Below are 17,703 nucleotides of genomic sequence, written 5' to 3'. Positions count from 1 at the left end.
AGTTTCATGAATCATGTGGAGATTTAATCGATAGCGGCTGCTGCTCTCCAGGGTTGGAAAAGCACAACAATGTTGAATTCCCAGCTCCTTCTTGTGATTTAATTAGTACTTGCACCTTTAGTTTAGTGCTTTCGTGCCCCAGTTGTGCTTTCTATCACTCTCAAAGGTAAGCAGCATCAGCAAGGAAGGATCTAAGTAAAAGCCTACTCTCTTTTCTTTTTCTTTTTAATTTTTCTGTGAAAAATATTTTATTTATTTAGCCTATGTTTGTTTTGAGTTTAGGGGGACTTTTAATCTGATTTAGTAGCTAAATATCTTTTTATTTTTTTTCATATCTAACTAAGTTTACTCTCTAAAAAATTAGTATTAATAATAAAATTAACTAATCGAATTCGGGACTTAATTTCAAACCAAACAAGATTAGGAATCAAAAAAATTTTTGCGCTTCACCTCACTTAATATTGTACATTTTTTAGTCTATATTAAGTTTACACATATTTACCGAGAAGCTAATAAGACCGGTTAGCTAATTTAAGTAGAAATATAGGATATAAAACTGACCCACTAAAGGGATTCATACGGTAATCGAGATAGTTAAGTAATATAAATTTTAATTTATAAAAAAATTAACTTTTAATACTCATATATGTATATATATCTTTCAAAATATATGTTTTCTTAAATATATACCTTTCTATTACTTTTCAATAAATATAAGATTAAGTCTCAATAACCTAATTAAAAATAAAAAATTTCTTAACTAAGAGAAATATATAAAAACTATAATAATATATTAGCTGGGTCAAAAAATAGATCCTAATGTTTATTTGACAAAACCCTAGTTCTTATAAAATCGAAGTTATATCTACCACCTATGAGTCTATGACCTAAAATTGGATAATTTTATCGAAAAAGTCGGCAATTGGTAATCCGGATGGATGACGATTCGAGCACATTTCAACTCAATAATTGAATAAATTTATGAGGATTTCTATATATATATATATATATGCTCGGATGAAAAGAGTCAACGAAATCATTTATTTTCCCGTGAGTATCTAACCACAATAGTAAAACCAAAATAAACGCAGCTTAATACTATGATAGAATACCAGCAAGCCATTAATTATAAGGGAATTATAATGGAGAAACAAATCAGAAATAATTTTTTATTTTAAAATACAATCTTTTATTTCAAAATAACAACTAAACAGTATGATAACTATATATTAAATATAAATATTATTTCTTAAAAATATTTTTTATATTACATACTAACTTAATTACTAATATCTCATCAATACTAGTACGTGACAGATTTGGGACCACAAAGAGAGGTCAATGACCAGCCTCTGATCCAAGTCATTATACAATCCTTTGAGCTCGTCACAACGAACAAAGAATCATTTATATAACATTTAGTTCATATTTTTAAGATGCTTTCAACTCTCAAGCGTGAATTAAATTAATTTTGTCATGATCTCGTTTAACTTATTGGTCCCGTCGTAGTTGGATCCAATAGTTTTGTCTTCTAATAATTGCTAAAAGTCTACGTCAATGCCATGCGTACGAGACTTATTGTATAAGAACAGTTGCCCAACAGTTGACATCCTCCTCTTAAGCTGCCAGAAAGGAACAATCTAGTAAAGGCTTTAATACTTTTGTAACAAGTATTGATTGAGTTTTAACAACTAGGTCTAAATTTGGAGTAACAAAATAGATATGTTTTCTCCTCTTCTTCACCCTAAATATTTTAATTAGAATATAATAAGATATAATATGAGATCTTGGCTCTCTAGTTAAAATTTCTGACTCCGCCACTTGACCCCTTGACCTATATAAATACTGGATTGATATTTAGTATAAATTTCATAATAAGATAAAGTATAAACCCATTGTTTAATGAGAAGATTATTCTAATTATCCAACATAAGTAGGTTAAAAGCTCACAGGTGATTAAAAGAAACATCCTAATATTTTACAAGTATTGGAAAGAGAGAAGTTAAGACAAACAAAAAGATAAATAAATAGATTAGGATGTCCACTGGAATCATAAATTCCTCTCGTTGACTATCCTCCTATTACTTTTTTTTTTTTTTTGGTTCGCTTATATCCTCCCATTAATCACTTAAATCCGTATATTAACCTATAAAGACACTCTAGGCGCGAAGCACGAAGTGGATCGGAAAGCAACCCCCAGCTCGAGAGATCAGCGAGAGAGGTCGCAAATGGTGGAATTTGGGGGCAGAGAATTATCCCTACCTTCGCCGACGATGGCTTAATTGAGGCGGGGAAGACGTAGAGTAGGGAGTTCTTGGGAGAGGAGAAGGTAATGGCGGAGAAATGGAGGAGAGGGGTGTTCGCTGTGCCTTCGATGGTGTGCGGACATGAGGCGGCGGAGAAGGAGCTTTCGAGGGATGGAAGCCACTATAGTTTGTCTACTGGGATCCTCCCTTCGCTTGGGGCGAGGAGTAATCGCAGGGTGAAGCTTCGGCGGTTCATTGTATCCCCTTATGATCGGAGATATAGGTATTATTACATTTCAATCTCGTTCTTGGCCTAGGGTTTTTACTGTTCTTTTACGAAATTTTGCGTTTGATGTATTCCAGCTTCTCTCTTTGTTTTTGTTTTTTTAATTTTAAAATTGCAATGAAATAAGATAGATGCGCTTTTGATTGTGACGCCTTTGTTTCTTTGTTCGGCTTGAATTTGTTTTTTGTTTTTTATTACGCACAATATTGGTTTCGGATTTGGTGCCATCTCAGATTGAAACAAAAAGATCCAGTGTTCCTTTGGGCACTAGTAACATGATTTTGCTTCTCAAATACTTTCTTTAATCTGGAAACAACACGATATTTTATGTGCTGTTCTGTTAATCTTTTCTTCTCTTATTTTCATTTCTCATCTAGTAGACAATTTCTGGTAGTCATTTAATTTTACAAGTCAAGCATCATTTCTAAATGTAGTGCTGAAATTGTGCAGAATCTGGGAGACATTTCTTATCGTTTTGGTGATCTATTCAGCCTGGGTATCTCCATTTGAGTTTGGGTTCATTAAGGAAGTAACAGGAGGTTTAACAATAGCTGACAACGTTGTTAATGGATTCTTTGCTATTGATATCATCCTGACATTCTTTGTAGCCTACCTCGATAGAGCAACTTATCTGCTCGTAGATAGCCCCAAAAAAATTGCTTGGAGATATACGACCAGTTGGTTTATTCTGGATGTTGCTTCAACTGTCCCTACAGAAGCTGCACGAAAGATTCTGCCTCCAAATCTCCAATCTTATGGATTCTTCAGCATGCTTCGGCTTTGGCGTCTTCGAAGAGTCAGTGCACTTTTCGCTAGGTATGCTGAGATCTAGGAAAGGAAGAGAATTCCAAATAAATATAGTTTTACTTAACGCTGAAATATTTGTTATCCTTTGATGGATTTAATGATGGGATCTGAAAGAGATCCCATATCTTCAGGATTTGAACATCATGGTGTTCTGAAGCATCTCATTCTTTTATCGTTTCTTGTACTGTTTATATGACACAGCTTAGTTACATATATCTTTCTGTTTTACTTGCCAGATTGGAGAAAGATAGGCATTTTAATTACTTCTGGGTTCGGTGTGTAAAGCTTGTCTGCGTAAGTAGTCTAATTACCTTGTTTCTTATCCATACTTCCATAATTTGTCGCTGCACCTCTCTCATTTTTGCGATGATCTTATAGGTGACACTTTTTGCCGTCCACTGTGCTGGATGCTTCTATTATCTTCTCGCTGATAGGTATCCTGACCCCAGCCGCACATGGATTGGGAGTTCTATGCCTGATTTCCATGATAGAAGCTTGTGGATTCGGTATGTCACATCAATGTATTGGTCAATCACTACTCTAACAACCGTTGGGTATGGAGACTTGCATCCAGAGAATACGAGAGAAATGATATTTGACATTTTCTATATGCTCTTTAACCTCGGATTGACAGCTTATTTGATTGGAAATATGACACATCTTGTTGTCCATGGGACTAGCCGTACTAGAAAATATGTAAGTACTATCTGGAATTTGGGACCCTGCCTTCATGAGTATAAAGTTCTGGGTACTTGTTACTAATTTCATGTTTCCTCTGGCGGATTTTTTGAACTACAGAGGGACACAATTCAAGCTGCCACTGGTTTTGCTCAAAGAAACCAGCTCCCTGTTCAGCTTCAAGAGCAGATGATCTCTCATCTGAGTTTGAAGTTCCGGACAGACTCAGAAGGCCTTCAACAACAAGAGACTCTTGATGCTCTTCCAAAAGCTATTAGATCTAGCATTTCTCATTTTTTGTTTTACAATCTTGTTCAAAGGGTTTACTTATTTCAAGGGATTTCTGATGATCTACTCTTCCAACTGGTAAGGCTTTACAAGAGTGCTAACTTTTCAAGTACTCATGGTTTATTCTCCTTGAGCTCTCATGTTAGTATCTATATCAAAAATTTGAAGGTTTCTGAGATGAGGGCTGAATACTTTCCTCCAAGGGAGGATGTGATCTTGCAGAATGAAGCACCCACAGACTTTTACATAATAGTCACTGGCAGTGTGGTAAGAACACTCTTTTTTTAAGATGTAATTTTTGTAATTCACAAAGATATACCATCCAAATCAAGGGTATGAATTTTCCTGAAGGTGATGTGTGAACCTTCTTTTTTCAGGATTTAATAGACTCCAAGAATGGGGACCAGGCAAGTTTTTATTTTCTTTAAAATTTCTAAAAGAATGCTGATTTTTTACATCACATAAGCTCCGTTATAGAGCCTGTTATCATCTACAGAAAATTGGAGTGGCTAAATCAGGAGATGTTGTTGGAGAGGTTGGCTTGCTCTGTTATAGACCACAACTATTCACAGTCAGAACCAAATCATTGAGCCAGCTTTTACGTTTAAACCGTACTCAATTTCTCAGTATCGTTCAGTCAAATGTTGGAGATGGAACAATAATCATGAACAATCTGCTTCAGGTTCATAAGCCATCTTTTTCATATGTTTATGGTGTAATTTTCTTTCGGTGAATACATACTTTTTTGAAATATTGTCTTTTCGATAATTCTTGTAGGGGCTATCTGTTCTTTTAAGATTTAAATGCTTAGGTGCAGCTTATTTGTGTTAACTGACAATATCATATAGGAGACCCCCTGTGCTGTTGACTGTTTCTTACAAAGTACAGCCTTAAGAGGAATTTAGGACCTTTTAGGCCTTAGCTCATTCATCTTTCTATTTGGTGCAGTATCTGAAAGAGAAAAAAGAAGATCCTGTAATGGAAGGAGTCCTGACAGAGATAGAGAACATGTTAACACGTGGACGATTGGATTTACCCATTACTCTATGTTTTGCAGTAACTAGAGGAGATGATGTGTTATTACATCAACTTCTCAGACGTGGTTTGGATGCAAATGAATCGGACAACAACGGGCACACAGCATTGGTCAGGGATATACATACATACTCTGTCACCTCGTTTTTTACCATTTGAAGTAGGTAATGATTTTTTCTCCTTTATTTGAATGATGAACAGCATATAGCCGCATCAAAGGGAAATGAGCACTGTGTTCGTCTCCTACTAGATTATGGGGCAGATCCTAATAGCAGAGGTATGTTGCCGAACTGAATATAATTTGCACTCCTTCCAAAGTAAAGCTGAAACCCAATCTAGTAATTGTATCTCTCTTTTTGTACTCAAAATTTTAAATAGCTTATCAATCCATTAGAAGGCTACAGCTGAATTATGGTTAATACATCTTGACGGATTTAACAGGTCTTTGAGCCCATTGGTTGGGTCTCTTTCTGTACCTATTCCGGTAGGTTAATTTGGTCCTTGAATATCAAACTCTAAAAGTTGCTCTCAGGCTTCCATTTAATGTAACTTATCTCTTGCAAGAGTTGACTATCTAGATATTCTTGTCTATATAATTATTTTTTAAAATATTATTCTTATGCCAGCACTATTCTTATCCTAATCACGAGGCATGCACAAAGTCATATTTTGGGGCCTGTGCAACAGGAAATTTTCTAGTAATTTGAATATGGACATGGAACAGGCCTCATTGTATTCTGTATTCCACTTTTCAGTTTTCCAGAAATCCAATTCATTGCTCCGAAGTCAGGCACACTTAGTTTGGTTCAACAAGAATTGGAATTTGGCTTGATTCATTGTATTCTATCTTACATCTTTCACTTTTCTAGGAACGAAACCATTGCTTCAGATAGTTAACATGCTTCCTTTGGTTCAAGGAGAACTGTAACTTCTCGACAGACCTGCTTAATATACCAAATGATCTTCAGCAAGAATAGAAATTAACTAAATTTCCACATCCATCACTTATTAAATATATGGCCTCTTATACTTTATATTCTAAATGTTCTTTGTGACTGAATGTTTCTCAACTGCTATCGAATTCTGATTAGTCATTTAAGTCCAAAACTTTCAATATTATGGTGATCTGCTTTGCAGATTGGCTCGTTTTGTCTACTAATGTATAATAAATTGTTCAATATGGACAGATTCAGACGGAATTGTCCCTTTATGGGAGGCTTTACTTGGGAAGCATGAAACTGTTGCCCAGTTATTAGTAGATAATGGTGCAGATCTTTCATCAGGTGACATGGGCTTGTATGCTTGCAGAGCTGCTGAGGAGAACAGCACCAAACTGCTTGAAGACGTAATAAGTTATGGTGGAGATGTAAATTTACCAAGAAAAGATGGAAGTACAGCGCTACACCGTGCCGTCTGTGAGGGGAATATTCAGTTGGTTAAATTCTTGCTGGAACAAGGTGCTGACATAGACCGACCAGACTGTCATGGTTGGACCCCGAGAAGTCTAGCTGATCAGCAAAGCCATGAGGAGATAAAAGCTCTTTTTGAAGTTAAAAAAGCACTCAACCGAAGTTCTTCTTTAACTAACCCCAGATCTGCCCCTCTTTTAATTGGAAAATTTAATAGCGAGCCTGTAGTCTCCCATGTGAGACATGAAGACGCACCATTTTTGCGATATAGATCTCTGGAGAGAAGCGACCAAAAGCGGCAGAGGACTAGCTTTCACAACTCACTGTTTGGCATCCTTAGAACAGCTCAAACAAACAAGCATCACAGTGGGCTACTCTCATCTGTTGGTCCTTCAAGAGCAATGGGAATGTTCAATGGTGCCAATTACCATCACAACTCCTTACTTCGGGTGACAATCAGCTGTCCCGAGAAGGGCAATACTGCGGGGAAGCTTGTACTTCTGCCAGAATCAATTGAAGAGCTTCTTGACATTGGTGCTAAAAAATTTGGATTTGTGCCTACTAAAGTCCTGACAAAGCATGGAGCCGAGATTGATGATGTGAAGCTTATAAGAGATGGCGATCATCTTGTGCTAGTGAGTAATGATTGGGTGGGAGAAGTAAACACACAAAAGGTGCGCAAGTAAAGAGTTTTAAGCGTCTTGCTCTATATCAAGTTTTAAGGGAGCCTATCCTAAATCCGAGTATTTTACTATATATGATGGGATCTTCTGATACATTATTAGAAGATCCATTATTTTTCATTGTTGTATTTGTATATATCCGAAATGCGGGCATTCTAATGGAAGGACTAATAGGAAATACTCAATGTAGAGCATCTCTTGACCACTACAAAAGTTTGATGCAATCTGTTCTTGTTGATGGATGAGCATAGTTATATATATTTTTTTTTTATCATTAAAAAAAACAATATAAATTATTGAGGCTGCATCATTATTTTTTAGAATGTCTGTGAAGTGTTGGGGGGATTCTCTCTGTTGCCTTGCTGCAGGAAGCTTGTACATTCAAATCTGAATTAGAGGAAAACAAAAAATGGATCAGATTTGACAGCGATTGCAGGAAATACTTGCAACTTATACTGCATAAGATCAACTTTTCAGATCGTCCAAAATTCCCTACCCAAAGAGTACCCTTGCCTCTTGCCATATTTTGTCTAGTCAAAAGAAGGAGGCATCCAGATTCCGCTGTATCGGCCCGTCGATGGGGACCTCCTCACTAGATCCACTTCCGTTGACTTCGAAAGCAATCGTTCCCGATAATAAAATGTGCGCCCTTTTAGTATGATTAGAATCCTATGATCCAATCTCTTCCATATTCCTCACTCACCCATGTGTAATCTTCTCGTCCTCTCCTTCCTCCTCATTTTCCTCCCTTCTCTCTCCACCGCTGACGTCGGCACCGCCTCATCCTACGGCCCTCCTTTCCTCCGTAAGCCCCCGCTAGTCTCTACCCCTCCCATCGTTGCTCTCTAGTCTCTCCTAGGTGCTCTCCGCTGATCTTTTTGTTCAATATCTTCAAATTTCGTTTGTGCACAGCAACTGTTTGTTTTGGGGGCGATGAGAGCCAGTTTCCTCCGGACAACCTCTTCGCCGCGGCCGGGGAGGGGATTTGGGACAATGGCGCGTCGTGCGGGAGGCAGTACATCGTGAGGTGCCTCAGCTCGGCTACCCCCGACGCGTGCGTCGAGGGCCAGCGCGTCCAGATCGTCGTCGTCGACCGGGCTACTGAACTGCACTCGACGCCGTCGAGTTATGGAACCACCTTGGTGCTTTCTAGACGCGCTTATGGGTTGATAGCGAAGCAGACGGTGGATGAGATTAATATAGAATTTACTCAGTGAGTTTGGTCGCCTCCTCTCCCCTCAGTTGCAATTTTGCATTCGAAACTTAGGTGCTGGAATGGTACTACTGCAACAATATCCTATTGTAGTTTTCGATGTAAAGTAATTAATTGTAGCAGCCCAAATTTACTGACATATCTTTCAGCTGCTATCCTCTAGATATGGTTGTCTATCTCATCTCGCGTTTTCTTTTGGTCTGAGACCAATTTATTTTCGGATAAGGCTCTTTATTGATCTTTTCTTATCTTCCTTCTTGCTCGTCTATTTTATCGACGTGATTTGAGGAACATTAACAAATATAAAATATTTTTCCCTGTGTGCAGAGTTTGACCTGAGAAAAGGGATCCAAAATGGCCAGTTGTAATACATTTGTAGACTTCTCTGCTTCAAGAGCTTGGAGCTGCTACTCTCTCTGTCTTTGTTTGTATTGTTTGATTTCTTCGCATCTATTTGGCTGTACTCTGCTTTCTTCCATGAAGATTATATTATAAAATTTTGCAAAATGTATGAAATTTCAGTTTATTGAGCTCTTTGAAATGGAATTCCAACACCCATAAATCATAATGCCACCAAAATAAGCTCACATGGGCCTCATTAAATTAGTTTGGACGTTTGCCAAACAACGAACAGAACTTCAAAGATGTATTCCACACGGAACGGGGACATTGACTTCCACCCATTTGGCCAGCATGGTTTTTAGTCTATTATAATTCTGCTTTGCACTCCCAAAATCTTCTTCTTGGTCCGGTTCTATAGGAATCCATGTAAAATTAAATCTACAGTAACGAGAAAAGTCAGGAGTTTGATTTCCATCATACATACTCTAGCTGACATTTAATCAATTTTCCAATATATGCATAATATTTGCAATCAATCGTACGTAATACATTTGTGGCTGCAAGGGATCTGCTCCTCATACTCCACATATCTACGGATCCTACCCATCTCAAAATTCATTTGGAGTATTGGATATTTGTCAACTATTGAATGAGTAGTTATATTTAGATTTCTCGAACTATCGCTCCTCAGTGATTCGTATACACCTTTTTAGTTATCTTTTTACGGCATCTTCACTTTATTACGTAAAACCTCTTAAAAACTCATTTCATTAATTATCTATTAAAATTTTCTATTAAATAATTGTCACGTGATTAATTATATATGCTCTAGAGATTATTTTACTTTAAATTTAGAGGGGAAAAAAGAAATGTCGATGATAAAATGATTACTTATGGGTCGTCTAGTTTATTGTGTTTAGAAATTATGTGTATTAAGATGTACATATTTTCTAGATATTGTTTCTAAACAAATAAATGACTTATTTGGTTGATTATATTTTATAACGTTGTATTTATTAGACATATATTTTGTTAGTTATATTTCATAAAAGAGAACAAAAGGAGAGGAAATGAAAGAAGAGTTAGAATTTAAGATGGAAATAAGAAGAGAGGAGAGAGATGGTTGGAGTCGGAGTTGGAATAAACATGAGTTAGATTGGGGTGGCTAGATGCAGTCTTTTAGCTATCATTCAATCCAAGTGAATGTTAAAAAACTACATCTAGGTCTAATTAGTTTTTTAAAAATATTATTTTTTAGATTTAGTACACCAAATCAAATAATAATTTTTAGATTAAATAGTTAATGCAGTATTTAGAAAAGCTCTCAACTAAATATCTCCTTAATATTTTCTATTAACCTCGTCAAGAGAGTGAAAGATATTAGATAGTTAACAAGATTAAATATTATAAAAAATTAAATAAGAAGAATTAGAATCTATATAAAAATAAGATACTAGTTAAAGGTGTGTAGTGTAATTAACCCACTATCAAAGTTCTCATCCAAATGGTCTTCTATTCCTAGGTGGCAACTGGGAAGTCTATGTAAAGATTCTTCTTTTTTTTTTCTTTTTTTTTTCTTTTTTTTTCTTTTTTTTTTCTTTGATAAAAGTCTGGAAAGATGAAAATATGAAATCCTCTCACAATAGAGGAAAAGGGTACCAATAAAGCCCGGCCCGAATGGGGGATGGTATTGGGCCGGGTTCGAACGGGCTTTTTTTAAGCTCCTTACTGTGCGCACTCGCCTAGCGCACGTTAGCATGCATTAGCCTGAGACCAAAACCGCAAGACCAAGCATGGTCGTCTCCCGAGTCCTGACTTCTTCTCGTCGTCACCTTATCGAAATCCTCTTTTCTCTTCTCAAGCCCTCCCAAAATTGTAATTTTTCTCCATACGATCGAAGATTTCTCAGAAGGTAGGATCAATTTGATTTTTCTCATTTCATCCGATTTGCTTGGTTAATTTCGGCTATTTTTAGGGCTGCGGGGAATCGTAGGGATTCGGGTGCAAATTGAATAGGTTTGGATGGAAAAGGAGTCGCAGATGGATCGAGAGGAGGAGGCGAATCCGAACGACTCGGATCCCCTTCTCCAGAAGAATGCCGAGAAGGCCGAATCGTCTATTGGGAGCTCGAGTGAGATAAAGGACGAGGAAATCGAGGCGTCTTCGGCTGCGTGCTGCCGTATCTGCCTAGAATCCGATTCAGATATTGGTAACCTTTTTTTTTTTGGAATCTCGACCGATTCCGATTAGGTTTTTGTGAATTCATATAGTTTGAGCTAATTTTAATGCGTTTAGCTGCAGTTTTTTTGCTTCTATTCAGTCAAAATTCTGATGTATCGGATATCTTACTCTTTATTTAGCTCAAGGAAATAGTATTTCCTTAACTGGAAGTCGGTAATGGCGTGTTATGGAGATGAAGTTCGGTGAGAAAAAAAATCATATCATGAATTGTAGAATTGTATTTTATATCTCTGACACGAGCAACACGGCAATTGTTTATACCATAAAATCCTGCAATGTCACGAGCACATCACAAATTGTGTCATAAAAAGATTCTCTATTTTTCTTACCTACTTAGGTGTGAATCATCTATTATTGTGGAACGGGTGAATTATGATCCTTGCACAGCGGTCATTCTTTGGTGCTGGTAAAATATATCTTGACTGAAGCATGTGTCACCGATATCATGCTAATGGAGTACATTTGTCAGATCATGTTTATTGATTTAGTGTTGAAACTTGAGGAAATATAGGAAAAGGAAGGGAAGACAGAATGAGGAAGGTTGAGGGTATTCTGATTGGGATGCTTCATGCAATGGCTGAAATAAGAGGAACAATGTGGAAGTCTAATCTTGGTGTCATGGGACACTTCTAGAATGTAGTGTTATAGATTTGTTTGAACTTTATATTACAATGTTATTACAAAAACTTGTTTGGTGTTCAATACATGCTTGGTAATTTGTAATTTGTATAATGTTATTCTGCAGATAAACTCTTGGTATTTACAATCCGTTTCATGTGTGCTAGTGACCAGTGTTATTGTTGCTTCATGTAGGTGATGAGTTAATATCTCCTTGCATGTGCAAAGGCACTCAGCAATTTGTTCACCGTTCATGCCTTGACCATTGGCGGGCAGTGAAGGTAACATTCTTTCCCGGGTCTATATTGTACCAATACCACCCTTCTGTTATCCAAATAGTCATCTTGGATGCAAGGTTTTCATATAGAAAAGAAAATTAATGCATGGCCAAGTGATATATATCGATTACATCACTACAAGGAAAACCATCAATATTCCCGAGGGAACACATTGAGGGACTGGATGTACTGAGATCTGAAGGCAATGTAAAATTAGTGAAACAACTCTATTCTAATAGTGTTTATGGAGGCTTTTTATAATATCTCTTGACGGAAAGGGTCCTTATTTTCTCAAGTACCAGCTCAATCTCAATCACCAAATTAGTGGTGCATTCTAGCTGATAGAGAGGACTGCTGATACAGTTACAAGAATGGGAGTCTCCTTTACTTTCCATTATGACTGATATTCAACCATCCACCAACTCTGGGCCATATTTTTCAAATAAAGATCGAGGATGAGCCTCGAGCCAAAACCCCAAAAATGGCTGATGGCCCCTCCATGTTTGGTAAATTGTGGAGACTTAAGTTGGGTCATCATGCTTAATATCAACTAAGATGAGGTTCACGATAGAGACGGAGGGTAGTTCTTTCTTTGTTCTTAACTAAGTCTCATTCACTTTTATCTTTGTTAGTTACAAACACTTAGTTATTATTAATTATTCTATATTGGTTAGTTGGCAATTCAATCTTTAATATCACATTGCATATTTGCAGGAAGGTTTTGCCTTCTCACACTGCACAACATGCAAGGCCCAGTTCCATCTCCGAGTAGAACTGTTGGAAGATTATTCCTGGCGTAAAATGAAGTTTCGGATCTTTGTTGCAAGAGATGTACTCCTTGTATTCTTAGCTGTACAAACTGTAAGGGAACTGTCTGACGAATTTATCTTTTGATGCAGATCACTTTGATGGTTAAACTCTGATATATTAGCTTATAAGATGATTAATTAATTAATTAACAGGTGATGAAAATGGCTGAATTTCCTTGTCAAATAAAGAACACATTCTGGCCTCAAAAATTTATTCTAACAAGCCACAAATAGATTGCATCCATTAGAACAATGGAAGGATGAACTACTAGTCCAGTTGCTTTATCCTGCACCATAGTAGCCGTTAAAGTACAACAAATCTTCAGTTAGGAGTATAACAAATTTGTTGATAATTGATTTGGACATGAGTATTTTTCCCTGGTGTGACATTCCAGCTGCATACCTTGCATCTATAATGTAATGAACAGTTTATAACAAAGCCTGTAGTTTGTTTCCAGTAACTGTCTTGTTGAACTATTGCACATCAATTTTGAAATTGTGTTTGCTAGGTTAGTTGGTAGTTGAATTTCTTGATAAGTCTGTGATAGCAAAAAGTATGTAAGTGTTCCATTATTTTCTAAATTTGTGAATATGCAATAATGTTAGTGTGTATGGATTAATGTATTTAGGCTTCTAATCTTAAGGTGACTATGCTGTCTACGTGGTCAGCATTTCTGATTTAATTGTGAGCACTGTTTTTTTTCTTATTTTATTATACAGACCATTGCTACCATTGGTGGTTTTGCGTACTTCTTAGACCAAAACGGCAGCTTCAGGAACAGCTTCACTGATGGTTGGGATCGAATACTATCAAAGCATCCAATACCCTTTTACTACTGCATAGGTCCAGACAAATATGATTCTTCTTGGGAAATTCATTGAGCATTTTCTTATGAATTGGAAAAGTCAGATGTTTTGGGCAATCATTTCCTGCTAAGCATATTGCATGGTTTGCACTGTCTAGTCATTATTTGATTTGAGAATAATGTTGCAGGTGTCTTAGTATTCTTTGTGCTGCTTGGCTTTTTTGGACTGATACTTCACTGTTCATCAATTAATAACAATGATCCCTGCATGACTGGATGCCGTAACTGCTGCTATGGGTGGGGTATTCTGGACTGCTTCCCTGCTTCAATTGAGGCTTGCTTTGCCCTGGTCGTTATTTTTGTTGTTGTCTTTGCCATCCTTGGAATCGCCTATGGTTTCCTAGCAGCAACTATGGCCATCCAAAGGATCTGGCAAAGACACTATCACATCCTGACCAAAAGGGAGCTTACCAAGGCAGGAATACTCTCTAACATTGATTTTCTTCTGCCTTCTCTTTTATTTTGAATATCATGTGCCTTTAACCCACCTTTTAATATTGTAGGAATATGTGGTAGAAGACCTTCATGGGTGTTACACGCCACCAAAGTTGGATCCGGAGCATGAAGAGCGTCTGAAGTTGCTGAAGCTACTTTAGAGGTAATTGTGCTAAAATAATTTTCCTTCTCATGTCAGAAAAGCATCATGCAGACCCCAAATAGCTAGGATCTACAGCTTCTTGTTGTTGTTGTATGGCAAATAAATATCAGGATGTGTTGTGCTTGTATCAGGAAAGTGGGATCTGCTGGTTAATTGTGCTGGATAAGTCTCCGTGGTGTTCATGGTTGGAGGCCTCTTTGAGTATACTTTATAATGAAGCAATCCATGATTCTACTCTCAATTATATGAATTGCCAGATATACTGGTAATAGCATTCTGAAAGCCTCCATAAGTACGACGTGGTTCCTCGCTGTAGCTGTTTTAATGAGTTCTTAATTTGTGCCAGTGGGCACTAGAAGAATTTCACTGATTAACTGGTATGGCTACAAAATCTTGACGCCCAGTTAACATGTGATCGCTCTGTAAATGTTCAAGATTCTTACTGGGATAATTTTTCTCCATGTACTCTCTGAAACAACATATTTCTTCAGTATTACTCTTGTATAAATTGAGGATCCTATCCGTACCTTTTGTTATGAGATCTTATCACTAGTATTTTTGGTGGCGAAGCCAGTTCTTAATCCTGTGGACTTGTTTCAGCATCGTTTAGTATATATAATATATATTTGCTAAATGATTTAATAAGAGCTATTAATTTCTCTCTCCTAATCGAATAATTGAAATTAAATGATATCGAATAAAATTAATCAGATCACTTTTCTAAATTATAAGGATAAATTAGTTATATTTTATTTATTTCTTAGCTATCCATTTTTTTATAAAAAAACTAAAATAATAATAAAAATTGACACTCTTATTATTAAGAAAATAATTATAAGACTAAGCAATAAAAAATACTTAATTTTTAATTTTTTTTATCAATTAATCTAGTCACATATGTAAAATATCTCATATATCCTTTTAAGTTAACAAAAGATTAAAATTATTTTCAATAACTAATGGAATCATTGCTCTGTATATTTATATATGCTAATTGAGAAAGATGGTGAGATATTTTTGTACCGTAAAACCACATGAATATTCTACCGTTGAATAAACGCCTGGGGAAGGAACAATGACTTAATAAATAAATTGATTCCTGTAATCATGCATCATAAATTTCCTCAAAAAAGAAAAATATCGTATAAATTCAATAGAGATCGGAAAAGTTCTCAATCCCTCAGTAGTCAGGATTGAGGAACAACTTCCTCTCACATGCATCACAAGTATCCCAGTCCCAGACATTTAATTCGAACAATCCGACGATCCAGTCCTTTTTCGCCCACGACCGTACCAGCTATAGTCATAGGCTTCCTGCTTGCTTTTAAAAAAACCTCTGCTACTATATTCTCATGCAGTCAACTACGTGGCGAGAGGAAGCCAAGTTTTGGAAAGAAAAAAAGCTTAGTTTAAATTTCCCCTCCTCGGAGAGAACACTACGTGCAAAATACTTAACTGGTCGATCATATCAATGTTGCAAAAATAAAATATCATTAATTATAAGCAAGAAGTAGCCACTGTAATCTTTTTTACAATTAAATATCCAAACAGCTTATTGGACAATCAAAGTAATGACAACAACAGCACAACGAGAAATAGAAAGACAGTAACGTTCACCACTCAGAGATTAACAAATATTAAGCACAAACACCTTACGCTACCACCACAGGGAAATCATCAATCTCATCAATCCAAGGGTTCTTCTTCTCCTCCTTCGGATTCACCGTCTTGAGAGCCTTCCAAACCGCACTGTTGCACTTGAACCCGGATCCGAACGCAATCTGCCACGTCCGATCCCCTCTCTTGATCCTTCCCTTAGCCTCGTTGTAAGCCAACTCGTACCAAAGCGAGCTACTCGAAGTGTTCCCAAATCTATAAAGCGTCATCCTAGATGGCTCCATATGCCACTTGGACAAGTTCAAATTATGCTCCAACTCATCAAGAACGGCTCTCCCCCCTGCATGGATGCAGAAGTGCTCAAACGCCAATTTGAAGTCAGGGATGTATGGCCTCACGTTCATCTTAAGGACCCTCCTAGCTACAATTGTGGCAAAGAAGAGCAGCTGCTCAGAGATGGGGAGGACAAGAGGACCCAGTGTTGTGATGTTCGTCGTTAGAGCATCTCCTGCTACTGCCATCAAATCTTTTGAAAGAGATACACCAATCTTTCCATCAGAATCCTCTTCTTGGGTCACACAAGTGTAGCATTTGTCGTCTGCACCCTTGTGGGTTCTAACAGTGTGGAGCAACTGGTACTTCGCCCGCCACCGGTCGGTGCACTTGTTAGACAAAAGAATGGCGGCGCCGCCGACCCGGAACAAGCAGTTCGGGAGAAGCATCGACCGGTTATTGCCGGTGTACCAATTCAACGTAATATTCTCCGTGCTGACGATGACAGCATAAGATTTCGGGTGAGATTGGAGGAGATCCTTCGCGAGATCGATGGAGATCACGCCCGCACTGCAACCCATTCCACCAAGATTGTAGCTAAATATGTTACCTCTTAGCTTGTAATGGTTTATAATCATAGCAGAGAGAGATGGAGTGGGATTAAACAAGCTGCAGTTGACTATTAAGATGTCGATGTCTTTAGGCTTCACGTTGGTCTTCGCGAAGAGGTCATCAAGAGCTCCAAACATCACCATTTGTGCTTCCTTTCTTGCCTTGGCTATGCTAGGAGTAGGAGGAACGTTGAAGACGGCCTCCGGTAGGTACGTCGAGTCGCCAAGGCCGGACCTTTTGATGATCTTGCTCTGGAATTCGATGTTTGCGTCGGTGAATGCGCCGAGATCCTTGGTGTTTTGCATGAATATCTCCTTGGTGGATTTCCTGTTCTCGTCGGGCTTATAGCAGGAGAAGTCGACGAGGTAGACCGGCCGGGGCCTGGTGAGGAAGTAGACTGTGGAGAAGAGGACGAGGAGAGTGGAGAGGAGGAGGACGGAGACGAGGTTGTACTGGAGGCTTTCCCATAGATCATGCAAGTCTTGAGAGGAGAAGGTGGAGATGTGGGTGGCAACGAAGGCCAGGAAGGGGAGAAGGATGAGATACATGCCGTGGTTTATGAGGTACTGGTAGCCAAGCTTGACGTACTTGAGTTTGACGGATTGTTTGAAGTCCGGGAGATCGTTTGAGGATTTCTGGATTAATGGAGTCTGTGATCTCTGTTCATCACTTGATTCAGCCATGTCTAGCTAGGATAAATGAATTAATCACCAGGCCTGCAGAAAGTTAGAAGTTTTAATTTGATAATCACAAACCCAGATCAGTTGCAGTATATTAGTTATTCCTAGCTACCAATACATTTGC

The 17,703-nt window shown here is 37.6% G+C and overlaps 4 protein-coding genes across 4 annotated transcripts; 3 read left to right on the top strand and 1 right to left on the bottom strand.

Moving 5' to 3' along the window:
• The first annotated feature begins 2,076 nt into the window (after positions 1 to 2,076).
• Positions 2,077 to 7,739, top strand: LOC140787959 (potassium channel AKT1-like). Its single transcript, XM_073137003.1, has 11 exons — positions 2,077 to 2,529; positions 2,983 to 3,348; positions 3,576 to 3,633; positions 3,718 to 4,035; positions 4,138 to 4,383; positions 4,474 to 4,572; positions 4,683 to 4,712; positions 4,802 to 4,987; positions 5,254 to 5,451; positions 5,542 to 5,617; positions 6,528 to 7,739. The coding sequence occupies exons 1-11, from the start codon at positions 2,333 to 2,335 to the stop codon at positions 7,433 to 7,435; spliced, it is 2,682 nt and encodes an 893-aa protein (XP_072993104.1). The 5' UTR covers positions 2,077 to 2,332; the 3' UTR covers positions 7,436 to 7,739.
• Positions 7,740 to 7,960: 221 nt separating this feature from the next.
• Positions 7,961 to 9,171, top strand: LOC140789071 (putative EG45-like domain containing protein 1). The gene is made up of 3 exons (XM_073138671.1): positions 7,961 to 8,237; positions 8,345 to 8,645; positions 8,973 to 9,171. The coding sequence occupies exons 1-3, from the start codon at positions 8,138 to 8,140 to the stop codon at positions 8,977 to 8,979; spliced, it is 408 nt and encodes a 135-aa protein (XP_072994772.1). The 5' UTR covers positions 7,961 to 8,137; the 3' UTR covers positions 8,980 to 9,171.
• A 1,563-nt stretch (positions 9,172 to 10,734) lies between these two features.
• On the top strand, positions 10,735 to 14,978 carry LOC140789543 (uncharacterized). Its single transcript, XM_073139273.1, has 8 exons — positions 10,735 to 10,899; positions 10,963 to 11,196; positions 12,042 to 12,127; positions 12,839 to 12,985; positions 13,654 to 13,777; positions 13,928 to 14,214; positions 14,303 to 14,397; positions 14,529 to 14,978. Exons 2-7 carry the CDS (start codon positions 11,010 to 11,012, stop codon positions 14,393 to 14,395), a joined length of 924 nt encoding a protein of 307 aa, XP_072995374.1. The 5' UTR covers positions 10,735 to 10,899; positions 10,963 to 11,009; the 3' UTR covers positions 14,396 to 14,397; positions 14,529 to 14,978.
• Positions 10,926 to 17,582, bottom strand: LOC140789542 (3-ketoacyl-CoA synthase 11-like). The gene is made up of 2 exons (XM_073139272.1): positions 16,056 to 17,582; positions 10,926 to 10,952 (listed from the first exon to the last, which is right to left on the bottom strand). The coding sequence occupies exons 1-2, from the start codon at positions 17,580 to 17,582 to the stop codon at positions 10,926 to 10,928; spliced, it is 1,554 nt and encodes a 517-aa protein (XP_072995373.1).
• Positions 17,583 to 17,703: the final 121 nt, after the last annotated feature.

The sequence above is a fragment of the Typha latifolia genome, chromosome 5 (genome assembly GCF_019914945.1).
Source record: "Typha latifolia isolate L0001 chromosome 5, TyphaL0001v2, whole genome shotgun sequence".
In the NCBI taxonomy this organism is placed as follows: Eukaryota; Viridiplantae; Streptophyta; class Magnoliopsida; order Poales; family Typhaceae; genus Typha; species Typha latifolia.
The sequence above is the reverse complement of the archived record's forward strand: the minus strand, read 5'-3'. Positions and strand labels throughout refer to the sequence as shown.